This window comes from Malaclemys terrapin, chromosome 4 (genome assembly GCF_027887155.1).
Source record: "Malaclemys terrapin pileata isolate rMalTer1 chromosome 4, rMalTer1.hap1, whole genome shotgun sequence".
NCBI classification, from domain to species: Eukaryota; Metazoa; Chordata; order Testudines; family Emydidae; genus Malaclemys; species Malaclemys terrapin.
Window position 1 is genome coordinate 111,553,776 of NC_071508.1, and position 23,980 is coordinate 111,577,755.

At 44.5% G+C, this 23,980-nt stretch overlaps 1 protein-coding gene across 3 annotated transcripts in view; it reads left to right on the forward strand.

Moving 5' to 3' along the window:
• The window catches only part of TTLL5 (tubulin tyrosine ligase like 5), a 207,869-nt gene that overhangs the window by 90,851 nt on the left and 93,038 nt on the right, over positions 1-23,980 (forward strand). For all 3 annotated transcript variants that reach the window (XM_054027921.1, XM_054027918.1, XM_054027920.1), the window contains 5 exons: positions 865-968; positions 5,542-5,675; positions 6,147-6,260; positions 6,675-7,082; positions 9,944-10,134. In XM_054027921.1, coding sequence (XP_053883896.1) covers positions 865-968; positions 5,542-5,675; positions 6,147-6,260; positions 6,675-7,082; positions 9,944-10,134 — 951 coding nt within the window. The remainder of the gene's footprint in view (positions 1-864; positions 969-5,541; positions 5,676-6,146; positions 6,261-6,674; positions 7,083-9,943; positions 10,135-23,980) is intronic.

Here is a 23,980-nt window from a genome sequence, read left to right on the forward strand (position 1 = left end):
TTGTCTGCGCAGCCCTATGAGCCTCGATACATGGCACAAGGAAGTGTAGGGCACATGAGCGACCCAAATGGGCACTGCTACCAAAAATCTTTGATCAAAGGTACAGGGGTGCATGTGCACCTAAAGTGGAGCACCCACAGCAACACGCATCTCAAAGAACTCCAGTTACTACAGCAAGGTGAGTAACCTCTCATTTTAACCTATTGTAAGTCTGTTTTGGCTACATATTTTTTCCTGTTTGGTCCCAATATATAAACCCCTCTTTCTCACTGACACAAGCCAAGAGACAAATCTAGAGGTGAGTTCTCGGAGTGAGGGAGTCCCCTGTAGACCCACTTGATTAAGCCCCTCCAATATAATTTTGTTCTTGCTCTCCCCCTGCCATGCTTCAGTTGGGGATAAGTAGGTTGGAACAAAAGCTGCTAGGAGGAACCCTCCACTAGGGGCAGGAGCAGCAGAAATGGAGGGGACCCATAGTTAGCAAAGGAGGACACCCTCCACCCCCATGTCTTAATAAGGAGGTGGCATCCTTAGGAAAAGCACTCACTTGATCAGGCTAGACGGGGCTGTTCAGCATATCACTTTTAATAATGTGTGTAGAGTGAAGAGATTAACATGTGTCTCTGTGGGCCCTCTGCAATTACAGGTTCAGCAGCTTGTCCAAACCAGTACTGCTGGAAGGCAAGCACATATACAGAGTGAAATGCACTATCAATTTGGCTGTTATGGAATCAGACAATCCCCTTTGTTCTAGATACCATGAAATTGCTCTGGAATCTCTTCCCCTTGGGCAATACCTGTGTCCTAGCACTTGAAGCTGCATAGAGAGGCAGAGTGATAGGTAACTAATATACTTATTTGCAGGAAACTGAGCAGATGGTTCAGACAAGATCAAAAAGGAAACAGGAAGAAGAGGAAGAGGAGGGTGTGAATGCTGAAGGTTTTCAGGACTTTGTTACTAAGGCAAGGTAGGAATGGACTTTTACCCCTTGTAATAAAGTAGCACATTGCATCCCTTCTGCTCTTATACTGCCCCATCCTACCTCCCCAAACTGCTGCGGTGTTATCAGTATCTGCTGCATAGGGTGTATGATGGATGTTTTTGCCATTAGGCCCAAAGGACAATATGGGTTCCCATCCAGGCCCCGTAAATGCTCATAGTCTGTAATATCCACTCTCTATCATATTGGAGCAAATGCAGTCACACCTTAGAAGGAAAACAAGGCCAGGGCTGCTGCTGAGATTGCCCTGATCTTCTGTGGTTAAGCTTCCGTCATGGCTCTGCTTCTCATATTCCTGTCTTCACAAGCACATCCGACCCTTGCCATCTTCCCTGAATTCCAGGTACCTCTAGGACTGTGCCTCCTAAGGCATGGAGGGAGGTGAAGCACACTGCTTGCCATGACCATGGCTTCTTTCCCTTTCTGCTAAAACAATTAACTGTGAGCGGTTCATTAATGTTAAAGGACCAGCATTCTGCGGTTTTGTAAGTCCCAGATTTGACCTGCCTTAAATTTCCTAGAATCTGGTAGGAAATGTGTATTGCATACAAGGTAAATCCTCAGTGTTAGTTGGGGTGGTATGAAAAACAATATTATGCAATATTACATCCGTGTGATTATATTCAATTCTTCTTGAAGACAGCCAATGATGAGGAATTTCTTCTCCAAGGCCTCTCAGATCCTCTGGGAAAATCTTATACTGTTTTTTCTTTGTTCCTTATTTAACCTATGGATGATGTGACCATATTGAGAGACTTCTCGCAACTTCATGGGGGCCAGGGGCTACAGAGGAGAACACTTTTCAATTGACTCTTAACACACTCATCTAAGAGAGCTAAGGCGCAATCTTCACCTCCTTTGTTACAACCAGTTGTGGAACTTTTCTCTCCTTTATGTCTGATCAACATTGACAGTGATTTACTGGATTTGGATGAGGAGAAAGCAGGGGTGATGTCAGCTAGACCTCTGCTACTGATCCGGAAGCTTCAGTGTCTTCTCCATCTCCTGATGATATCATGATGACTGTATCCGTTTTACTTTCTGACGACGATAATTTGTTTCAAGAGTTGCTGATTTGGATGTTAGACTCTTTAGAGTAGGAGATTACTGTGGTCCAAGGAAATATTCATCACCATAGTGCAGAGGAAGAAAAGTGGCTCAGAATATGTGGCTGACCTTAGCATCTATTTTGCTGTTACCAAGAAGGCAGATTGCTTGTTCCTGGTCCCACAGCAGGGATTCTCATTTCTTCATACCAGACTTTTGGTTCTCTGATGGTCTCTGTGGGCAGTAAAAAGACTTACTCTGGAGTTGGTCAGTCTGCAGCCTACTCCGTTGGACAGAGATACTAAGAAGATTGATGTCTTGGGCAGAAATGTTTACTCTTTAGGAATATTGGGAGTCCATGTTGCAGTTACCAGGCCATTGTGGCCAGATATTATCTCCAGCTTGGAATTGGACACTTCTTTTGCTGGGACCATCTGCCTGAGGTACAAAAGAAGGTGGCAAAAGACATTGCTGCTGAGGGTTGAACAGTTTCTAAACATGTTCTCTGCTTCATATGATGCATCAGGTACATCTGAAAACTATGGTGTCAGACATTACTGTGCATCGGTACTTCTGATTTAAACCATCTGGTCTGTTTCCAGCAGCTCAAGCCATCCCTTTTGATAATGAGTGCTTGTTCTGCAACATAATCTGAGAGACCCTGGAGAAGATGGAATCTAAGAGTTACCGCTTGATAACTAGAGTTTATCCAACTGCCCCTTCATAAACTTGGTGCCATGATGTGGTCCTTTATTTATGTATGTATTTGTTTTATTTAAATGTATATGCATGCTCAGAGAGTGCCTAGTCATAGGCTTTTGACACCCTTGACAGAACTCAAAAATACAACAAAATTAATATCCAACCATAATTGTTCAGTACAACTCACTGTAACCCACTACCAACAAATCAGGCAACCCAAAAGCTTAAATAACCCTTCTATCCAACAGTTCTTCACCCTTACATATTCCTACTCTTCAAATGCCTGAGGGCTTGTCTATACTTACGCGCTGGTTCAGCGGCAGGCAATCAAACTTCTGCGTTCGATTTATTGCGTCTTGTCTGGACGCAATAAATCGAACCCAGAAGTGCTCCCCGTCAACTCTGGTAATCCTGCTCGGCGCGAGGAGTACGCGGAGTCGACGGGGGAGCCTGCCTGCCGCGTCTGGACCGCAGTAAGTTCGAACTAAGGTACATCGACTTCAGCTACGTTATTCACGTAGCTGAAGTTACGTACCTTAGTTCGAATTGGGGGGTTAGTGTAGACCAGGCCTGAGAGAGAAAAATGAGCTTTGCAGTGTGCCCTGAAGGTTGAAAGACTTGTCTGAATAGGTGCTGCTTTCACCAAAGCTCCGAGGCACCAGAGGCACATCCCATAAGTGTGAATATGCAAAGGGTATCTTGCAGAATTGTGACTGCTGGCAATTAATTTACTTTACCTTGCTGGACTGTCATGTGTTGTGACTGTTGCTGGCAGTAACCCTCTGCTGGCTTGCTTACCCTGTCACATTCCGGGGTACAATCCAGACCACTGAGGGTTTGTCACTGTCTGCTGTGCAATCTTTGGTGCCGCGCAGTGCTTTGCTGTTGTATGTCCCAACCTGGACTGCTCACAAAGAGCCAAACAGCATGCAGGTCATATCCTGAGTGACTGTATATAGCTACAGCCCTGGTCCAACAACTCTTGACCCCAGCAGCCTGTCAGCAACCCACCAGTCACACTCTGGCTTCCAGCAGCCTTCATTACTACCTGCAGTGTGACCCCAACACATTCACAGTCCTAAATTTCCCCCAAAACATGTGTTCTGCATTGTCCAGCCCTCTCCTGGGCAGCTCAGATGTTAGAGGTCTGTTGCCCCTGTAAGGGGTCAATGTGCAACAGTTTGCTACTTTAACTGGAGTTACCCAAACAGTTCAGTTTATACACAGTACTAGATTAGTTTTGATTAAAAAATAAAACAAGTTTATTTAACTACAAAGAGAGAGATTTTTAAGGGATTACAAGTACAAAGTATTAAAGTCAGAAATGGTTACAAGAGAAATAAAGATAAAATGCTTTCCAGTAGCTAAAATTTAACAATCTGGATTTGGTTCAGGGTAAAATCCTTGCCATATGCTCCCAGCCACATTTCTGACCAAAATTCCAAAAGAGGATCATCCCCCAAAGTCAAAGGCCTTGTTCTCTTGTCTTCTTAGGTGAAAGAAAGGGAGAGAGGGAAAGAAAGAGCGATCCTGGGGTGGTTTTGCCCCTCCCTTTTACAGGCCAGTCAACCTTTGAAATGCATTTTTTTGAGGGTTATACCTAGATAAAGTTCCTTCCTGCTGTGAGGACAGAGATATGGAATCTCCTGGTGAAAGAGGTTCCATGTTGTCGCTTGCTAAAATGCAGATGGATCTGTTCCTGCCCCACTTGGTTGCCAAAGAATGGCCACTTGACAGGTGATTGCCAATCAACTTTGACACCTGGATAGATGCATTAGCTTGTCCTTTGTCTTTTAGGAACAGGTTTACCCCGTCCCCAGATGTGTCTGGTAAACACATTACAGTCATAATTTCAGCTTGTGTTCATAACTATACATATAGTGTTCCTACACACGTTTCACCATGATCTTATTCACCAGCAAGTTGCTAGTTTTCAAATGATACCTCACAAGGTATATTTTGTACAAAAATTATTACAATAGTGTGTCAGGTTTGAATACAGGGTTGCATTTGGCCTCCACCATACTACTTGATCACGAGATGATGCTAAAGCAGCATCAAAGAGCAGGAAAGGAAAGGAAAACAGCTATTCATGATACTAGAAATACAGCTCAAAATTGCTATGAATTGAAAGCTGAGTGACTGGCACTTGTCCCAGATGTGACAGAGGCCTAGGACGTTGGGGTGGGATTTTACTATATAATTCTGTAACCAAGAAAATGATAAAAAGAAATGTGAAATATTTTTGTGGGACCCACAAAAATGTTGACTGCTCCCCTTACTGACTCTCTGGCAGTGGTTAATTACTAGGTCCTCCCCTTACTCTTGGGATGAAGCCATTAATGATGAATATAAAACAGAGGCCATGCTGAATTTTGTTACAGTGTTGATGGCCCTAGGTTTGATGAGCACCTGAGTGAGCACTTGTGGAGTCTTGCTGATGACCGCTGCTCAGAGCTGAACCCCTCCTATCAAACAGAACTCCCCAAAATAGTATATAAGGTTTGCATTGGCTCTCTGTTTAGCCTTGGGAGGTTCCTGAAGTCCCTGAATTTTCCCTCCCACATCCTGGGAGTGGCACCTGGGAGTTCTTCTGAGCTGTTCTCCTTCACAATACAGACCAGAGCATGTTCCAGGTCCAGGCATTCCTTCCCTGGAAGGCTGAGGAGACCAATAATTTCTCTGGCTTGTTCCTCTTCAGCCTCATGATCTGTTTCCATTGTGACTGTCATGCAATGGCAGAAGCTCCTGGAATCCTCACTTAAGCCCTTTCTTTTCCTCTCTGTCTCAGTGAGAGTGACCTGGAGGAGGTGCTGACATTTTACACACACAAGAATAAGTCAGCAAGTGTATTTCTGGGAACAAACCCCAGGACCACAAAGCCTAGCAGCAGCATCAACCAGTCAGAAAGCAGGACCCAAGGAGGTAAGTGTATTGTGCAGTACTGAGACACAGAGCTTATAAGAAACAAGGGTTGGCTATGGTGACCCAGTATAGAGTTGGGGAGAATATAGAATCCCAAAGGGGCATTATATCTAGGTCTAAGTAGAAAGCCCAATAAAGATATGGGGAGTCTGGGGGTGATGAGCGTGACACTGTCGTGATAGGGTGTCCTTGCACAGGGTAAAGGTGCAGAGTCCAGAGAGGGTGGGTCTGATAGCTGAGTGATTAGTGATCCCAGCATAAGGAAAGGGTAGGTTTCTAGCTTGGGGTCTGCATTAGCTAATGCTATGAATCAAGCCAACAGACAGTGAGATAGAAAAGGGGAGGGGGATAGGCCACAATAAATATTGGGAAGAATCCAGCATCTCTGCAATATTCATACCCTGCAGCCCATTTCTCATGGTACAAGTAGCTTAAACTGTTCTGCTTCCTAACTTTCAAAACTCATTTAAGATCTTCCTGAGATGGTGGAACAAGTGCAAAGGAATCAGTCCCAACATTCAGTGGCAGACTCAAGTGGAGAAGGAGAGCTGAGAGACTACAAGCCCAAAGAAGCCAGGCCATCCCGTAAGTGAACCCACGCAAATCAGGGCAGAGTTAGCTTTCCAGTGAATGACTGAGGTAGAAGCCACACTTGCTTAGTAGATTTAGAACTATCTTGAGAAACCACAGTGGTCAGAATCTAGATGCAGAACAAGCTGAGAGAATCCCAGTCCCAACTCTGGGGGAAGATTACTGGGCGAAGATATAAACTGTCTTTTGTGGTAAAAGGGCCCTGCAAGATATTTTGAGCCTGGGGAAAGGATATGTCTGAATCAGAGCTTGGTTCTTGCCAGCCCTTGCTGGTGGTTGAGTTTTTTCTTGACTTCATCAGGCCAATAAGTACAGGCCCCTTGGCCACATTGCTGTTGTCTTTGGGGTTCTGGAAAGCTGCTTAACTTATGAAACATTCTGATTGGCTTGTTTGTATTGTTTTAACAGGGCCCCTGTCTTCCACAGAAGATGAGTCAAAATTACTCCGGTGCAACCACTCTCGTGCTTCCTCCTCTGTTCCTGGTGCCACGCTCCAGAAAAGCATCAGTTCCCAGTTGTCATCTCATGCCACAGCCTCTAAAAACACACAGGTGCCTGGTCACCACTCCTCCCTGGCTTCTGTAGCTGGTCCCAAACTGACTCAGTCCCCACCCTCCCCACCTTCTTTCCAGAGCCAGAGTACAATCCCTGACAACTGGTCTGTCTCCACAAACCCAGTGTCCCACCAGTCGTCTAACCATGCAGGGTTGCATCGTTGTCGGTCTGGCAGCTACACCATTGGCCCCTTCTCGTCATTTCAAAGTGCTACTCAGATCTACAGCCAAAGACTGTCCCGACCATCCTCTGCTAAAGCAGGTGAGTGTGCTGGGCAGTCAGGATGTGTGAACATGTCATTGGGTAAATCCCATCTTTTGTCAGTCAAGGTTCCTCCTAGAATTGGAGAATTCTTCATACTGTCCAAGCTGGGCTTCTGTCCCTATGGCTGCAGTGATCAATCTCAAATTTGCTAATCCAGTTGCCATGAAGAGTAGAGTAGAGGCAGCGTAATAACCCCTAAGGCTGCTTGGTCAAGGCAAAGTGTACATAGCCTTTACCTGCTCAGTGATAGCCAGAAATGTTTAATTTTCAGGGTTGTGAATCTAGCTCCTTTCATCAGCACTAAATTCCCTTTTGGGATAAAACAGCCTCTCCCTACTAATAATTCCTGTTTTCTGTGCTGATAAACGGGGAATTGAACTGGTTCATTCAGCGTGGAATGAAAGGGTCTCGCCTGAATGGCAGAGGTGGGAAATGATGCATGTGAGAAGGGGTAGTTGTGTTCAACTGCACAACTGACACAGCATTGATACATGATGATCTGTTATTAACAGTTTCAGGGCAGTTTCAGTAGTATAAAAGTCCTCTATGGGGCTATGCAGGGTTCTTGTTGCTGGGGATTCCTATCTGATCTGCAGGAGACTCATCCAGTAGAAGTGGCAGTTAGTCTCAGGTTCAGAGAATGGTCAAGGCCTCCAAGTAAAATCTGAATGGGGCAGTGTTTAAGGGAATGTTAATAACAACATAACTTCATATTTCCCTAGGCCCTTTCATCTTGGCATACCTCAAAACATCTTACAAATTACATGTATGCTCATGTATACAGGCTTTAACTGTGAGTGGGTTTCCCTCTGCAATAACCCTGCAGAGCTGGGTTTGAAGTGGACAACAAACTCTGTCACATGTTCACTGAGACTGCTTTATACAATGTGGTGAGCTTTCTGGCATTAAAATAAACCTGATCCACCTGCTCAGTAGCTTATTTAAAGGGATCCATTTGCTTTTAAGCAAAGTCATTGTAGCTTTTGTATGAAAAATACCAGACATGCTTTTCATCCCATAGGCAGATTCCATGCTCTTTTGGTGAGGCCATCCTGGATATAGTGTCTGCTAGAGGTGTCTCATAGAGAGGATCAGGGAGTATGCCTACTACCTCTGGAATCCTGAAACTAAATAAAATTGTCTGAATGGTCTACTTTCTGGAATTCAGAGAAGCCTAGAAACCAGAGCTGATAAAGTCCCATTAGGTGCCTTCCAAGGAGCCAATGCAGATTATTTCCTACTATGCATTTTCCACTGTTTTGTCTGGTCTAGTTTTAAAAGTTCCTAGTGCTGGGGCTTCTTCTCCCATTTACCATGAGGTGATTTGAGAGACTCACTTCCAGGAAAGGTTTCCCGATAATTCAGCCAAAAATTTACCCTTTTAACTTCATCCCATTGCTCTTAGTTTTACTTTGTTTTACCTTTCTCTAAATAATTCCTCTCCTCTCCTGGTATTCACAGACATTAAGTACTTGAAGACTGTTACCATGTCCCGCTTCTGTTATCTTTCCTCATAACCCAGTCTCTCAAGCTCCCTGATAATTTTTGTAGCTATTCTCTAAATTCCCACCGATTTGTCAAGTATCAGAGGGGTAGCCGTGTTAGTCTGAATCTGTAAAAAGCAACAGAGGGTCCTGTGGCACCTTTAAGACTTAACATCTGAAGAAGTGAGGTTCTTACCCACAAAAGCTTATGCTCCCAATACTTCTGTTAGTCTTAAAGGTGCCACAGGCCCCTCTGTTGCTTTTTACCAATTTGTCAGCATCTTTCTAGAAATGGTGTAGTGTTCCAGGTCAGATCATGTTAAAGAAGGGAAAGACCATAATTCTCTGATCTGTGACGTGATGCCACTGTTTGTGCAGCTGCAAACTGTACTGACTTTTTTTACAAGCGTATCACATTACAGACTCCTTTTCAATTTGCTGCTCACTCTCTCTCATCTGTTCCTGCTTTATAAGTTTTTCTTCCTTCCATAGAGTATCTGGCTTTTGTGTTATCTTCCCAGATGTATTTCCTGCATCTTTTTCAAATAGAATCTCATTTTGTTACTTCCTTCCCATGTTTCTGATCTCTCTAGGCCCCTTCATTTTATTTCTTTGTCCTCATTGGTGTTTACAGCTTCTCCTAATTCACCTATGAATCTCATCAATATTCCCATCTTCCCAATCATTAATGAAAATATTAAATCCAGATCTAACACTATCGACCTGCCGCCTCATTGCTTTGCTGTCTATCATAACCTTCTGTTTATGACCCTCCAACCAGATTTCAATCTATGAATGTCTTCTAATTATTTTTCTGTATTGATTTTTTCTTCATAAGAAGGTTGTGATGTCTGTGTTCAACCTGTTACTGATCCTATTTGAATAGGGAGCCAAGTGTCCATGCTTTAAATTGTTTTAGGTCCAACTAACATAAGAAAGAGGTATGTTTCTTCAGAGGTAACTTCCTTCTACACACTTGGCTTCCTAACATCCCCTCACTTTCTAGGATGAGTGCAAAAATATCTTTTGTCTTTCAAATCCCCACACCTCAGCTGCTTCAATTCCATTCCCTGCTCTAATACAGATAATTAATACATGAGAACAAACAGCCAATGCCCATTAGAACTGGGTGCCATTAGCTGTTCTATCCTGAGGTGAATGAGGGTTCAGTGTTGGTATGGAGAAGCTCAGATGTGGATAATGGAGCCTGTTGCAGAAGTTTCCTGCTGGCTTTTATTTCTATTGTTGCAAATGTACAAGTCTCTCCTATTTAATTCAGTGTCTTAGCTCCCTCCTCAGAGGGCATGAGGAGTTCTCTGCAGCCCGAAACATTGCTTTACTTTTCTAAGTGGATGAAAACTGTGTGTTTGGCAGGTTCGTGCCATCGCAGTCCAAGTGGGCAGCGTGTGGGCTCAGCCAGGGTGCACAAGGATGCAGAAAACAGTTCTTCCCAGAGCAGACGCTACAACCACAGTATTGTAGCAGCAGAGCTGCAGCGGCTGGCGGAAAAACAAGCAACCAGGCAATATTCCCCACCCAGCCACATCAGCCTCCTTACACAGCAGGTATGTGGGCAGTATGGTTTCCCTGGTGACAATAGAAAAGACGGGCACATTCTCCTAAGTCAGAGCCAAGGACTGGGACAGACCATTCTGGGAAGAGAGAATCTCATGAAAGTGGATTTCCTTCCCTTTTGCTGCTGTGGGATTAAGGAATAAAGCTCTCCTAGATTATAGTTAAATTGCATAGGGAAGTGCTTGAAGCCCCGTTGGTCAAATGGTTAGACTGGACAAAGTACTAAAAAATACATTCTAAGGAAGAAATCTGCCCCAGCTGTCAGTGGAGAAGATTGATGGGGAAGTAGGTCTTTCCCAAATCTTATTTCTTAATTTTTTACTCCCTTAAAGTCAGCTGTCTCATTCCTCCATTGACTTGTCAAATGCTGGACTATGGCATTGTAAGGGGAGATTTTAACAGCCCAGCAAAGTGCCTAGGCCACTGCCAGTAACTGGACTATCAATTATTATGCTTATTGCCAAGAGCAGCTGTAAGGCCTTTGTAGCAGTCTTAGCATAACTAGGCCATGAGAATTGAGCATGACTCTGCACCATCCTGTTGGGCTTTCTTTTAAACTGTGAAGCATGCAGTTTTGAAAGACAGGAAGTTTGTTTATATTTGATTTCTGGTGTGTTTTTGTCGGGGCCCATGAGACTGCAGACTCTGCAAAAACACATCCGTATAACTAATGGCTTGAAACGTCTTGCTTAACAAATTGCTTGCTCAGTGGCTATTGGTGATTGACAAGCTATGTGATACTTTGAGCGTAAAAAGGGGAAAGAGGTTGGGCCAAGTGAACTCTGGTGTGAATCCATCTTAAGGTCCCCAGCGGCAGACCATCAAAAGGCTGTTGACTACTCCAGACCTTTGGGGTAACTATTAATTTGGGGTGCTCTCTAACCTGTTGCATTTGCATGTGCTTGAGACTAAATAAAGTAAAGACTTTAAGTGAAAGCACTCTTGTCTTGTACTGCTTGTGCCAACTATCTATCAGATGGATGTGCTGTACTACCATTGATTTATTTCCTGACAATGCCTCTTAAAGAGTAAAGTTACCAAGAGCTTTGGGTGTAGATGACCCTGTGTAACAGCATCATATGGGAATCAGGAAACAGTATCAGACCGATGAGCACAGCAGAAGGTGTGTCTGTTTCTGTTGAAATGCCTGGGCAAGCAGTATGATAGCACTGGAAGTCTAGACAGAACACGTGGCAGGTTAATGGGGTTTTGATAAAACATATTCCATTCAAATCCTAACTCCATTCTGAAATTCAAGCTAGTGTAGAATGCGGCAGCCCTTTTGCTAAAAAGGACATCTTTCCAGGAACATATGACATTGTACTTCATGGTCTGTACTAGCTGCCTGTGGCTTTCCAGCTAGTGTTTTAAGGGCTGGTTTTGAGTTACAGTGTCCTAAATAACCTGGACTCTACCTACATGAAAGACTACCTCTCCCGATGAAACACCTGAGCTGAGACACTCAAGCTAGATCTCCCTCAGTTAATAAGAGATGGGCTGCTAGCAGTGTGTTTTTTCCAAGTTGGATCCTCCACTTTGGAAATAACACTTTCCCACCCCGCACCTGGTATAAAATAGTCCAAATCAGCTGACTATCAGGAACACGGCAAAGCCCATCTACTTGAAAGGCTATTTGGAGAGAGCTGAGGTGGGTTTTGGATGGAGATGTTTTGCTATGTTTTCTGATGAATAGCTGTTTGTTGTAGTGAGTTGTATATACTGCTGTTCCTGTTTTTATTTTATTGTTTTATTGGGTGTTTTTGAATGTCTGTTGTGAAGCCTAGCACTGGGATAGATGTGACTTATTTTGTTTTAGCATTAAAAAAAACTTTTAGGCATCTGTCTGACTCTGAGGGGTAGAATAGATTATGGACTCTTCTGCCTCTGGCTAATGGTCCCAGTTCAGTCCTAGTAGCTCTGACTGAATCTGACAGCTGTTCAGTGACCCTTGCGTGAAGTTCATTGATGGTCTTAGTTGGTCCCTAATGGACAGATAGCCATGGTACCAAAACCCCTTTAGAATTTGGCCCTCTTGTTGGCAGACTCAATAGAGAAGACAAGGACTGAGTCAGTCATGGAACCTGAACTGATGTCTTGCCCCTAGAGAAGATAGTCCCTCTAAGTCTGGATGGACATTGGAGTGAACGATGAGAGAAGCTTGAATTGCTGCTGCCCATAGTGTTCAATCCCCAAAGCTATCAATCTGGCACTTTGCATCAGCTCTAAATATACTTGGAATAGAATATAGACTTTTCTTTTATTTCAAAAGCTTGTCAGTAGAGTTGTTCAGAAATTTTTTGGTGGAACATTTTTCTGTCAGACAGTGCTAATTCATCAAAAGTAAAACATGTCATGGAAATACATTGCCTTTGACAAAAATTTGTTTCTAAATGAAAATTGAAAAAAAAGGTTTTGATAAGATTGAAATGTTTCATTTCAGCATTTTTGGAGCAGATTATTTTGATTTTCCATTTTGAAATTACTTTGTTTCAGTTGTTTTATATTATAAAATATATAATGAAAAAGTCAACAAAATCTAAATATTTTAGTCTAATTTTGAAACACAATGTTTTGATTGACCTGAAACCATCCCCCCCATCCCTCCACCCCCACTGTTTGGAATGGAAGAAATTTCAAAATCGTAAAGCTTCCCTGAAGTGAAAAATCTAATTCCCACACAGGTCTACTTTTTAGTGTCTCCTAGTCTTTGCATAGAAAGCTCCAGCTGCCCTTTGGCCACTATTTATAACAAATGGCTGATGGGATTCTCATGGCTTTGTCTGGCTTCCCTTTTCCATCACTACTGATGAGACAAATTTGCATGGAGATAGTAATAGCTTTCGCCATCTTACAAAGGCCTAAATGCTTTCCTAGTAATTAATTGTGATGCAGAGTACACATACATTTTTATGTTATGACTGACTGAATTGGGAATGGGGAGGAAGATGAGAGAACTGGTTTGAAGGAAATGCTTCTATCCCCATAATCAGTAGGGACCGCAAGGGAGAGCCAGGCAGTAGTCATGAATGATTGAATCTGAGGGCATTCCAGTATTTTGTAAAAGGCAGTTGTAAGTCTGGAAATATGTTGTTTGTATAAGGAGAGTGGCTAGTGTTGCTTTTCATTCTTCCAGGGTCTCCCAAGTTATGTACTCATAGAGGGACAGGAGTACTTGTGGCACCTTAGAGACTAACAAATTTATTAGAGCATAAGCTTTCGTGGACTACAGCCCACTTCTTCGGATGCATATAGAATGGAACATATATTGATATAAGTGATAATCAAGCTAGCCCAGTATTCTCACACTTATTATCAAACTGTCTGTACTGGGCTAGCTTGATTATCACTTCAAAAGTTTTTTTTTTCTCTTAATTAATTGGCCTCTCAGAGTTGGTAAGACAACTCCCACCTGTTTATGCTCTCTGTATGTGTGTATATATATCTCCTCAATATATGTTCCATTCTATATGCATCCGAAGAAGTGGGCTGTAGTCCACGAAAGCTTATACTCCTGTTCTTCTTTTTGTGGATACAGACTAACACGGCTGTTACTCTGAAACTCATAGAGGGGTTAGGTTTAGGATGGTTCCAGGGTCCTCTATAGAAGGAAACTCACACTGGTGGGGGAGGAGGGGGGGAGATCTCATTTGAAGGCCACACTGCAATTAGTTAGGATCCCAGACCTTCCCTCACTTTCCTGCTGATTGCAGTTCCTCATTTTTTATATGGAAATACAGTCTTCAGAGATGACAGGTTTCAGCATGCAATGCTCCATTTTGACCTGAACAACTGGGACACAATGTATTTTGGGATATACAGTTTCTAAAAGCTTTGCTTTTGTATTGAAGATGAATATGGCCATGGTTGGTGTTTTAGAACTCTGTGACTGAACTTTGACAATCCCGACACGGATCTATGTGTAGAGGTGTGAGGTAGTGCCAAAGACAAAGCTGAAATAGATGTTCACAACTTGGGATAAGAAAGGAAATTCAGCCTAATGCCTGGGCTCTCTCATTCTAGGGAGAGGGGAAGGGTGACCAGAGTATAAACACTTGGGTACTTGTCTTTGGTGATATAAGGGTGAATGACTGGAGTGCAGCCTGGTGGCATGTATTGCTAGGCATCCTCTCAAGTGAGGCTTCAGAGTGATTGCCCAGCCAGCAGTACCTTGAGTTATAGAATGCCAAGGCAGAAAAGCCCAAGCAGAGGGCCTGCAGATGAACTCAACTCTTCCTCTCCAGCTGCTGCAAGGGGCAACTTCTCAGTTCTGTGTCTGTCCCCATCTAGAGACGTCCTATGTCTTGAGTGCCTGGGTAGCTGAAGGCTGTACTTAAGACATACACAGTCTTCTTGTCCTAGAAATGTATACGAAATACCTTGAAAGGTGATGGTTTGGAGGAATCAGAACATAACTGCAAAGCCCAATGGGACGTGGCTGAAGTAGGGACATTCTAAAAGGGCATGTTACATAGAAGGCACCTAGATAAGAATATTACACCTCTACCCCGATATAACGCGACCCGATATAACACGAATTCGGCTATAACGCGGTAAAGCAGTGCTCCGGGAGGGTGGGGCTGCGCGCTCCGGCGGATTAAAGCAAGTTCGATATAACGTGGTTTGACCTATAACGCGGTAAGATTTTTTGGCTCCAGGGGACAGTGTTATATTGGGGTAGAGGTGTACTTATCTTATTAATAAAATTGTTTGAAGTCACTTCCACAGGCATGGAGCCCATGCAGCTTAGTTGTGAGGAGGCTGGCTTGTACGACAGGGATTTGCAATTTGGATTTCATCATCGTTAATTCATTATTTGTTGCTTTAGGCTAGTAATTCTCAATAAGTGGCCTGCAAGCCAAATGTGGCCTGCCACGGCTTCCTGTGTGGCCCAACAGCTCACCTTAAAAAGAGTTTATAATTAAATTCACGAACAGTGGTGTGCTCCCTATCATTTGCCTATGACTTCCTTAGTAAGTAACTTACTGGCAGTGATTAATTTGTAATGAAAGAGGTGCTGGGGCTCAGCCCTGGCACAAATTAAGCACTGGCTGGCCGGCTGGAGAGCGGCGGCTGTTGGTTGGGTGCCCAGCTCTGAAGGCAGCACCACTGCCAGCAGCAGCACAGAAGTAAGGGTGGCATGATATGGCATGGCCACCCTTACTTCTATGCTGCTGCTGACCATGGCCCTGCCTTCAGAGCTGGACAGCCGGAGACTGGTGGCTGCTGGTCAGGAGCCCAGAGGTGCCAGGGCTATGAACTGCCAAGCCTAGAGGTGCCCGGGTTCAGCCCTGGCAAGTCCTGGCACAAATTATGCCCTGCTTACTGGATCTTAAATTCTCATGATAGCATCGGCTCTGATTGAGCTAGAATGCGAGCCATTTTTTCATTAGTGATGGAAATGGAATGAAAAATGAATGTGTGAGAGTAAATGTCACAAAGTCAACAGCGAAAACCGAACTCTCAACCCAAACTGGCAGAAAATTTTCTTTTTATTATGTCACCTCATTTAAACACAAAACCTATATAGCAAAAATAGAAGGGATTCAGAGATGGGTAATTGAAATGATTAGAGGCAGGGAAAGATTTCTGTATAAAGAGAGATTGAAAAGATTAAGACTTTTAGTTTAGGGAGGAGATGTGTTAGAGGGGACATGATGGAGATATACAGAACAATGAATGGCACAGGGAACATAAATCATGTAAACTTTATTTACACTTTCTCATGATAGAACAAGGGAACATTCAAATACATTGTAAGGCAACCAATTTAAAACCGATAAAAGAAAATACTTATTTACGCAGAACACGCTTAACCTGTGGAATGCACTGCCACAATGTATTATAAGGCCAAGAGCTTAACAGGATTCAAAACCATATCAGACGTACTTATATACAATAAGAACAGGCACAGTTACATTAGACAGGATAACAAAAATTATATAAGGAATAGACCCTCAGACTTTGGGGCATAAGCCAACCACTGATAGACAGAGATTAGAAAGAAACTTCCCCTTTAAGCAGGTTATTTCACAATTGTCCACTATGGAGTTTCTTGCACCTTCCTCTGAAGCACTGATCAGAAAGAATACTGGATTTGCTGGACCGCTGCTCTGAACTGATCTGGCAATTTTTATGTTCCTATGCTAATGTGAGTCCTTAACTCTATGAGGAATCTGCATGCTCTGCTGCTTCTCCCACCTCTGTGACCCTTTCTCCTTTCCCATGTTTTTTGCATTCTAGACAAGATAATCTTTATTTTATGTGTAAGGTTATTGAGATGATTGTGGTGAAGTAGTACTAGGAATATCTGGATTTCTTGTGTTTCCCTGGCTCTTTTCAGTGTTAGGCCTAGTCATGGCATTGAGTCTATACTGGTTTTGTTGGTTGAGTTCCTGGTGATGGACAAGATTGTGTTCATATCTTGATGAATATGTGCAGTGGTTTAGGCTGCAGTGCTGTCAGTAGGCTGACACACAGCTCCAGGTCTTTGTTTCTCTGGGTCCTGACACTTCAATTGCTCAGTTTGCCTGGCTGAGTTTAGGGTATGGATGAAAAAGCTGTTTGAGGCTCATGACACATGAACTAGAAGCAGTGTTGGGGGGTGCAGCCTGAAGAAAGGACTGAATCAATATACTCCCCCTCACTGTGAGGGGTTTTTCCTACTTTTTGGTAACTTGGTTAATAAACTAGGGGTCTTACTGGATCCTCTACTGCTTCTGGAGGGCCAAGCCAAGAAGCAGTAGTCAAAACAGCTTTTTTTTCCATCCTTGGCTATGGCCTTCCCTGTTAGATGAGGATCTGGCAACAGTAATCCAGGCCTTTTGACCTGCTGATTTAGTTACAACAATGTTCTTTACAGTGTGTTACTTCTGAAGTCCACTCATAAAATGGATCTAGAGCACAAAGTGGCTGCTTGTTTTCATGCTTGGCAGAGCTTTCTGCAGGGAGCATGTTATGATTGTGTTTTGCCGGTGTGCACAGGGACAGGGGGCACATGGATGTGTATATGCCTCTTTCTGTGGGTGCTGTACACCTTTTTCTCTGAAATATGCTGTAAGGTAAAAAGAGGGTCTCTCCTCAAGCACTGGATCTGTGTGAGGTCTCATATCACAGGGGCGCGGGGTCTGCTGCTGATATCAACCACGCTGTAGCACTTTGTGGTTATTAATGTCAGTGAACAGAAGAATGTGTTGAATTGGCCCAGCTTTGCAGGGAGGAGTAGGAGGGGAAACCTGATGGGAGCACTGCCCCTCTCCATGAAGGAGAGTGTGAGGTTTCAGGACCCAGCTATCGTTAGGAACAGCTCCAGCTCTTCCAGCCAAGGAGTTTAATCAAAGGGATAACATCAGACCACCCAGGCGAGAGCTAGAATGAGCTGTCTCCTTCTCCGCTATACAGCCAGCCAATGCCCAAGGTCCAGCAAACGTGCTGACAGATCCCCAGGAGAATGTGGCATTTTTCTTGCTCTACATTTTTCATTTGGACAAAAAGTGGATTTTAGCAGAAACCAGACAAGTTTGCTAAACCTTGGGGGGAGGGGGAGAAGAGCTTTGGTATGGCCAGTATACAGTGCCTCAGGGTGACCTTGTAGGAATAGTCTGACACAGGAACCCCAGAATAAGGACCTTCCACTAGGTATCGGTGATCAAACCCAAACCTGTGCAGCTACTTTCCATGCTGCCTTATCTGTCTCTTACTGTGCAGCTTGAAGTCCCCTTAGCCGTAGTTTGCTAAGGCTATGTCTACACTAGCACTTCTGTCGCTATAACTTATGTTGTTCAGGGGTGTGAAAAAACACCCCTCTGAATGACATAAGTTACAGTGACAGAAGCGCAGATGTGGACAGTACTATGTTGGTGGGAGATGCTCTCCTGCTGACATAGCTACCACCGCTCATTGGGGGTGATTTAATTATGTCAGCGGGAGAGCTCTCTCCTGTCGGCAAAGAGCAGCTACACGGGAGATCGTACAGCAGCATCAGTACAGCTGTGAAGTTGTAAGATCACAAGTGTAGACATGGCCTAAACGTGCCACACAAAGCAAAGCGCATGTGTAAATACACAGCTCAACTCCTTTTATCCTGGACCTGAGAACTGTGTGTTTGGGCAGCTAAGTAGAGATTAGACTAAGACCACAAAACTCAGGACAGGAATAAAAATCCATGTACAGCAGGGTTATCATCAGTGTTTAGTCCCTTGTAGAGTGACCAGATGAGAATTCCAAAATATCAGGACCGGGGGGTGGGGGTGGGGGGGGGTGGCGGGGCGGCGCCTTTTTAATTGTTATGCTCACCCGTCCGAGTCTTCGGCGGCATGTCGCCGGCGGCATTTCGGTGGCGAGTTATAAACCTTGCCACCAAAGAAGGAAGTACCCTCCACCGAAATGCCGCCGAATACCATCGGCGACTGAGAGACCCGCCGCCAAAGTGCTGGGTGAGTGTAACAATTGAAAAGGCGCTCCCCCTGCCGGTCACTGCCACCTAAGCAACAACGGAGAGAAGGAAGGAAAAAAAAGCACCTGAAACAAAATATCGGAACAAACGGTGTCCCTACCATACTTTGGTCGGGACGCGGGATAAACTGCTCGATATCGGGACAGTCCCGATTTTATCGAGACGTCTGATCCCCTAGTCCCTTGCTGTGGCTCAGTCTATCTCTTGGACGGCTCAAGCTGCTTTGTTTTCCTTCTGTTGCTCTTTGGTTTGCTGTATGTGGCTTTCTCCCTCTGCTTCGTTGTAGGGCCACTGTTCCTCACCCCTTAGCTGTTCTTCACACACTGCTTGTTCTCAGGCATGGGTGTTACTTCTGACCGTGCTGACTTGTGCAAATCAGTAATAACATGAAGGGTCTCAGCAGAGGCTGTAGGAGGAGAAAATGTCAGTGTGGTTTCTGCAGTACAGGAATTGTGCCCCTCCTACTGCTCTGAGGCTCCAGAGGGAATGGAAGCAGAGTCTTTTGTTACGGTGAAGTGGCCCCTGTAATCTGCAGAGTTGCCAAGCTGCCAAATGGGGCAGGCTGTGCAGCTAGGAACTCACGTTTGAGGAAGATTGTGCCCTGATCATCAATCATTTGACACATCCCTGCCCCCTCGAAATCACTCCCAGTGGGAAGTTTTGTGGTAGAGTGCTTAAATGAGAACCTAACTCTGAGAAGAAGCAAAAGGCGAATTTAGCCATCCGCGGCGGCAGCACTAACTTGTTTTTTTTTTTATTGTTAAATGGATGCATACGCTGGAGCCACTACAAAGAAATCTCTAAGTTTGTCAGGTTTCCCAGGAATGTCTCTGGCAGGTCTTTGTCTGGAACGTTTTCTGGAGACTGGAACACTTGTGCTCTGTATGCATATGTATATCCTGTAAGCTGGTAAGCTCAGCAAGCAGGAAGGAATGTCACAGGCCTTTGGCCAGATCAGCCTTGGTGCGCACACAGATTTCACACCTCCCATCCCGTTAGCCCCAGTTCTCATTTCTTCTGGCTGGTCTTCTCAGCAAATGCAAATCTGTGCATGAAATGAAACTGTCTTGAAGTGGATTTGTACTGGTTGGGTGTGGCCAGAAAGCTGACCTGGGTCATGAGAAGGTGACCCTGGAGTAGTGAGTGTGTACTGTGTGGTTTCTCCGAAGGCCCCTTAATGGGTGTATTTTGTCCCACTATTCAAACAGTGAATTGTGGGTTTAATAAGAGGCTGGTGGTTTGGGGTTTCCTTTTGCTGTCCAGAAAAGAGACAAGTTAAGATCCAGCAATGTTTCCCACATTGGGAAGGCCTGTTACATTCTGGCAGCTCAAAACACGGAGGAAAGCAGGGCAGACGGGCCGGCTCCAGTGCTCCCAGTTCCTCCAGCACTATTGTTGGACTCACTCAGTCAGGTTTGGCCTAGAACAGTGATGCATGTGGCATCTCTGCAAAAAGCAACACACCGGTCTAGAGTGTGGAGTAAATTATTAATAATAATTAATATTTGTATTACAGTAGCACTCAGAGGCTCCAGCAAGAACAGGGCTCCATTGTGCTAGCTGACATACAGAAACATACAAAGACAGTCGCTGCCCCAAATGGCTTACTGTTCATGAAAAGTAACTCATGAAGAGTGGAGGAAGAGAGACACCATCAAAAAGTAATTTTTTTCTTAAATTAAGAAAATAAGGTGACCCCTCTCCCCCTTCAGATATAATTGACTGATCTCATAGGCAAGACTACAGAGGAGGGTCTTGGGGAGAGTTTTGAAGGAGGCAGTTTAGTTACCGTACTGGTCGGTTCACAGAGGGCATGCCATATGTAAGGGGCAGCGTGGAAGAAAGCACAGAACCATTTGTTTGAGAAGCAGACAAATGTGTGGATGATGAGTGACAAGAATGGATAAGCAGAGAGCAGCAAAATTATGAAGATCCTTGAGTGTGGGGTGGTTTGGAGGCTTGTCAGGATAATTACTGTTGAGTACTAATTTTAATTTTATCAGTCAGCTTCTACAGGAAAATATGTTCCAAGCAAAACTTGGGAACTTAGTTCATAAAACTTATCTTAGCGAGGCATCCTCCCCTCACTACAACTCTGCTGCTGCCTCTCGATCCTAAATAACAGCCGCTAGCTATTCCAGCTCTGCCCATCTGTGCTGGAGAAGGAGGCGTCCATGAGAAGATGTGTGGGAATGTGCACTCCACAAAGAGAAGTCGGAGTCATTCCATCAACTCCAGTGGTGCATAACAGCTGCCCAATGTTCTGTCCTACAGAACCCCAGTGGGAATTGAATGGAACGTGCCTATTTGTCCTTACTCACTATTCACTAGCAAAGGTGGCAGTGTCAAGTCCTGTGGCCTTTCAAATAGCACGTCCGTATGGTAATGTCTTAGCTTTCCTGGTATGACTAGAAGAAGCCCTAGTGAGGTGGTGTAAAATTTGACAGCCTCTGATTTTGCTAGTGGAATGATCCTCTGTCCGAGCCCAGAAATGGTGCTGTAATCTTGTTCCTTATGAGGCACCAGAGACTAAAGGGACTGATCCTGGACACAAGGAAGAGGAACTTTAGGCTGTGCCTGCCCTACAGTAATCTGTCTGAAAGGGAAAAGTTATCTCACTAGTGTGCTCTTAAAAGGGATGGGGTTGTAGGATGCATAGTGCTGCCAAAGAATGATGTGGCATTGGGGTGCCATGCTCCAAGGCAGCAGGACTTTTCATTCCCTCTTTGGGGTTGAGGAGGGTCCTTGGAGGAGACAGTAGAGCAGGCCATGTTGTGGAGTGATGAGAGGCTGTACTCTTTAAACTGACTCCCAGCTCTATTTCTAGAACACCTTTTCTTCCTGATCTAATTTAAAATGATCCACACTGAAAGCTGGGGCAAGTGCACAAAAAGAGCTATAGTGAGTACAAGTGGTTCCTTGAGCAGGGGAAATGGTCTGCTGGGGTCCCTCTGGACTCCCTAGACAGTACCAATGGAGTCCTGCACTGATGCAGAAACCAGCAGTAGGACCAGGCTGATGCAGCACTTGGGTTTAAGGGTCCAGCCTGATAAGGTCAATGTGTGAATTCAGCTCAGTATAGAAATCAGGCAAAAGTTTTGCTTTAGTTCCAAACTAATCACCAGTTCCCTATTTCGGCTCCACTAGTCCTACTGTTCTGTTTGCTCCATTTTCCATCCCTCAAGCAGCAGATTTTTCTGTAAGTAGTCTCTGCTGCAGCCTTTGGGCTGGGTACTACAAACTGTGCTCTTCCAGGTCCAAACTCATCTGTTGCTAAACACTTCCCTGTGTCTGAAACAGAGTGGGCAGTTTATCAGCTAACCAGTAATGACAGTCATCGCTAGGCAAATCAAGGTCAAGCTGTTTGGCACAGACACTGTGGTGCGGGGGTACCCAGGAATCTGCCATGCCAAGACTCTGGCAGGCTAATTTTAGCAACTGAAACTTACTAGAGCATGGAGCAGTAAAAACAAGCCCTTGCACCCAGCGGGTGGGCTGGCTGTAAGTAAGCTTTACGCTCTCTCTGGTTCTGTCTGAATCCATTGCCTGTATTTGATCCTGCTGTAATTTAAACACCTGTCTAGCTGGAATGTGTGAAATATCCTTACCCTTCACACTCGGCTTTTTTCTCACCTGCTTTGCCTGGAAAGGCAGCTTTAAAATAAACAATATTTGGATATCAGAGAGAAAAATGCACCAAAGTATCAGATGGGGGGTGGAGAATTGTACACATCCTATAGTGTTTGCCTCATCCACCTGTTCTCTCTTGTCTTTATAGACTGTAAGCTGTTTATGGGCCGTTACTGTAATTTATTAGATGTTTGTACAGCACCTAGTAAAATGAGGCCCAATCTGGTTTGTGATATTTAGCGGCTACCATAATATAAATGCTTCATATTTATACAGAGCTACAGAATGGCTCAGTGTTTGTTCTCTCAGAAGAAAATCATCAAAATAACACTCTTTGTTGTTATTGGTATAGGCAGAGCTGGTACACCAACTAAGTTGCATAAGACTTCCCATAGAAAGACCATGTTTTCAGTTGCTTATAACTTTGCCAAACTTTAATCATTTGGGCTGAAATATTCCATGGCAGGCATCTGCCTCAGGCTGAATTTTTGGGGGAAATTTTCAGTGAAAATGCTTATGTTTTCAAAGAAATGAAGCTAGGAGAAATATGTTGCTTTGTGCATGTTTAAAAAATCTGGCAATTTTTTATTTGAGATGCTCTAGTTTCCCCATGCTTTGGAGCAGGGACTTGAAATTTGGCAGGTGGGTGGCTGGCCTTTGCATCATCCCTATGAAAATCTGCCCAAATTTGGCCAAATTATAAGCCTTTGAAAAACTACAGTTTGAATATATTCATTAGAGATTTCATAGATTCTAGCAGCTATATTCCCTGAAGATTCCATCCATACTGAAAATGCTCCATCTTGGCGCTTAACAGGACTTTCTCTGTAATTGCAGCTCTGGGCTGCTGTGGGTTAGGCCAGGGCTGGGCACTGTAACAGAAAGTGGGGAGCTTGTCTCTCCTGTGTTCCATGACCACCTGCTAGGCCCAGGCAGCATGGAGGAGGAAACTGCGTGACTCAAATGCAGAAAAATGAAAGTTAAAGTTGGGGATGGGGAGTAAATAAATACAAGGAGACTGGAGGCTCATGGAGGGAAGAGGAGAAAGTGGGACTGGAAGATGGGATGATCAGGAGACTAGGATTGATTGGGCAAGGAGACTGGGTTTGGGAACCAGTGGGAAGGAGGGAAAACAGATCTGATGAGGAGCTAGGATGCAGGGAGAGAACTGGGACTGAACCAGCAAAGAGGGTGGGACAAGGAGCTGGGAATGGACAGTTAGGTTGGGTGAGGAGCCTGGAGAGGTGATGTCCTGGAGGAGACAAGCGACTGGAGACAAGAAGTGGAGAAAAAGAGACCAATCGAATGAGAAGCCAGGGGCAAGGGGAGCTGGGGCTGACTGAGCAAGGAGAGGTGGGGTTGGGAGTCTGGAGCAGAGATTGGGACTCTGGAAGGATGAGACTAGGTATTCTTGCATAAGGAGACTGGGACTGAAATGACAAGCCTGAATAATGGAGACGGGGACTGGCTAAAGTAAGGAGCTGGGGTGGGGAAGAGACAAGACCGAGAGGGAATGGGGTCAACTAGGGGGTATGGGCAGAAGTGTATGTGCCCACTAGTGCCCTGTCCCCCTCTAGTGCTGGTCCACATAGAGGATGACATCCTACTACTGCTCTCAGTTACTCCAGTATCTCAAGTGACAGAGATCTGGGCAGTGGATGTAAAGGTACCAACCCTGCTGATGATCCATGTGATTTTTAATATGGTGCCATATGATGGAATTTGTGGGGGAAGGGAGGGTGTCAATTTGTTTT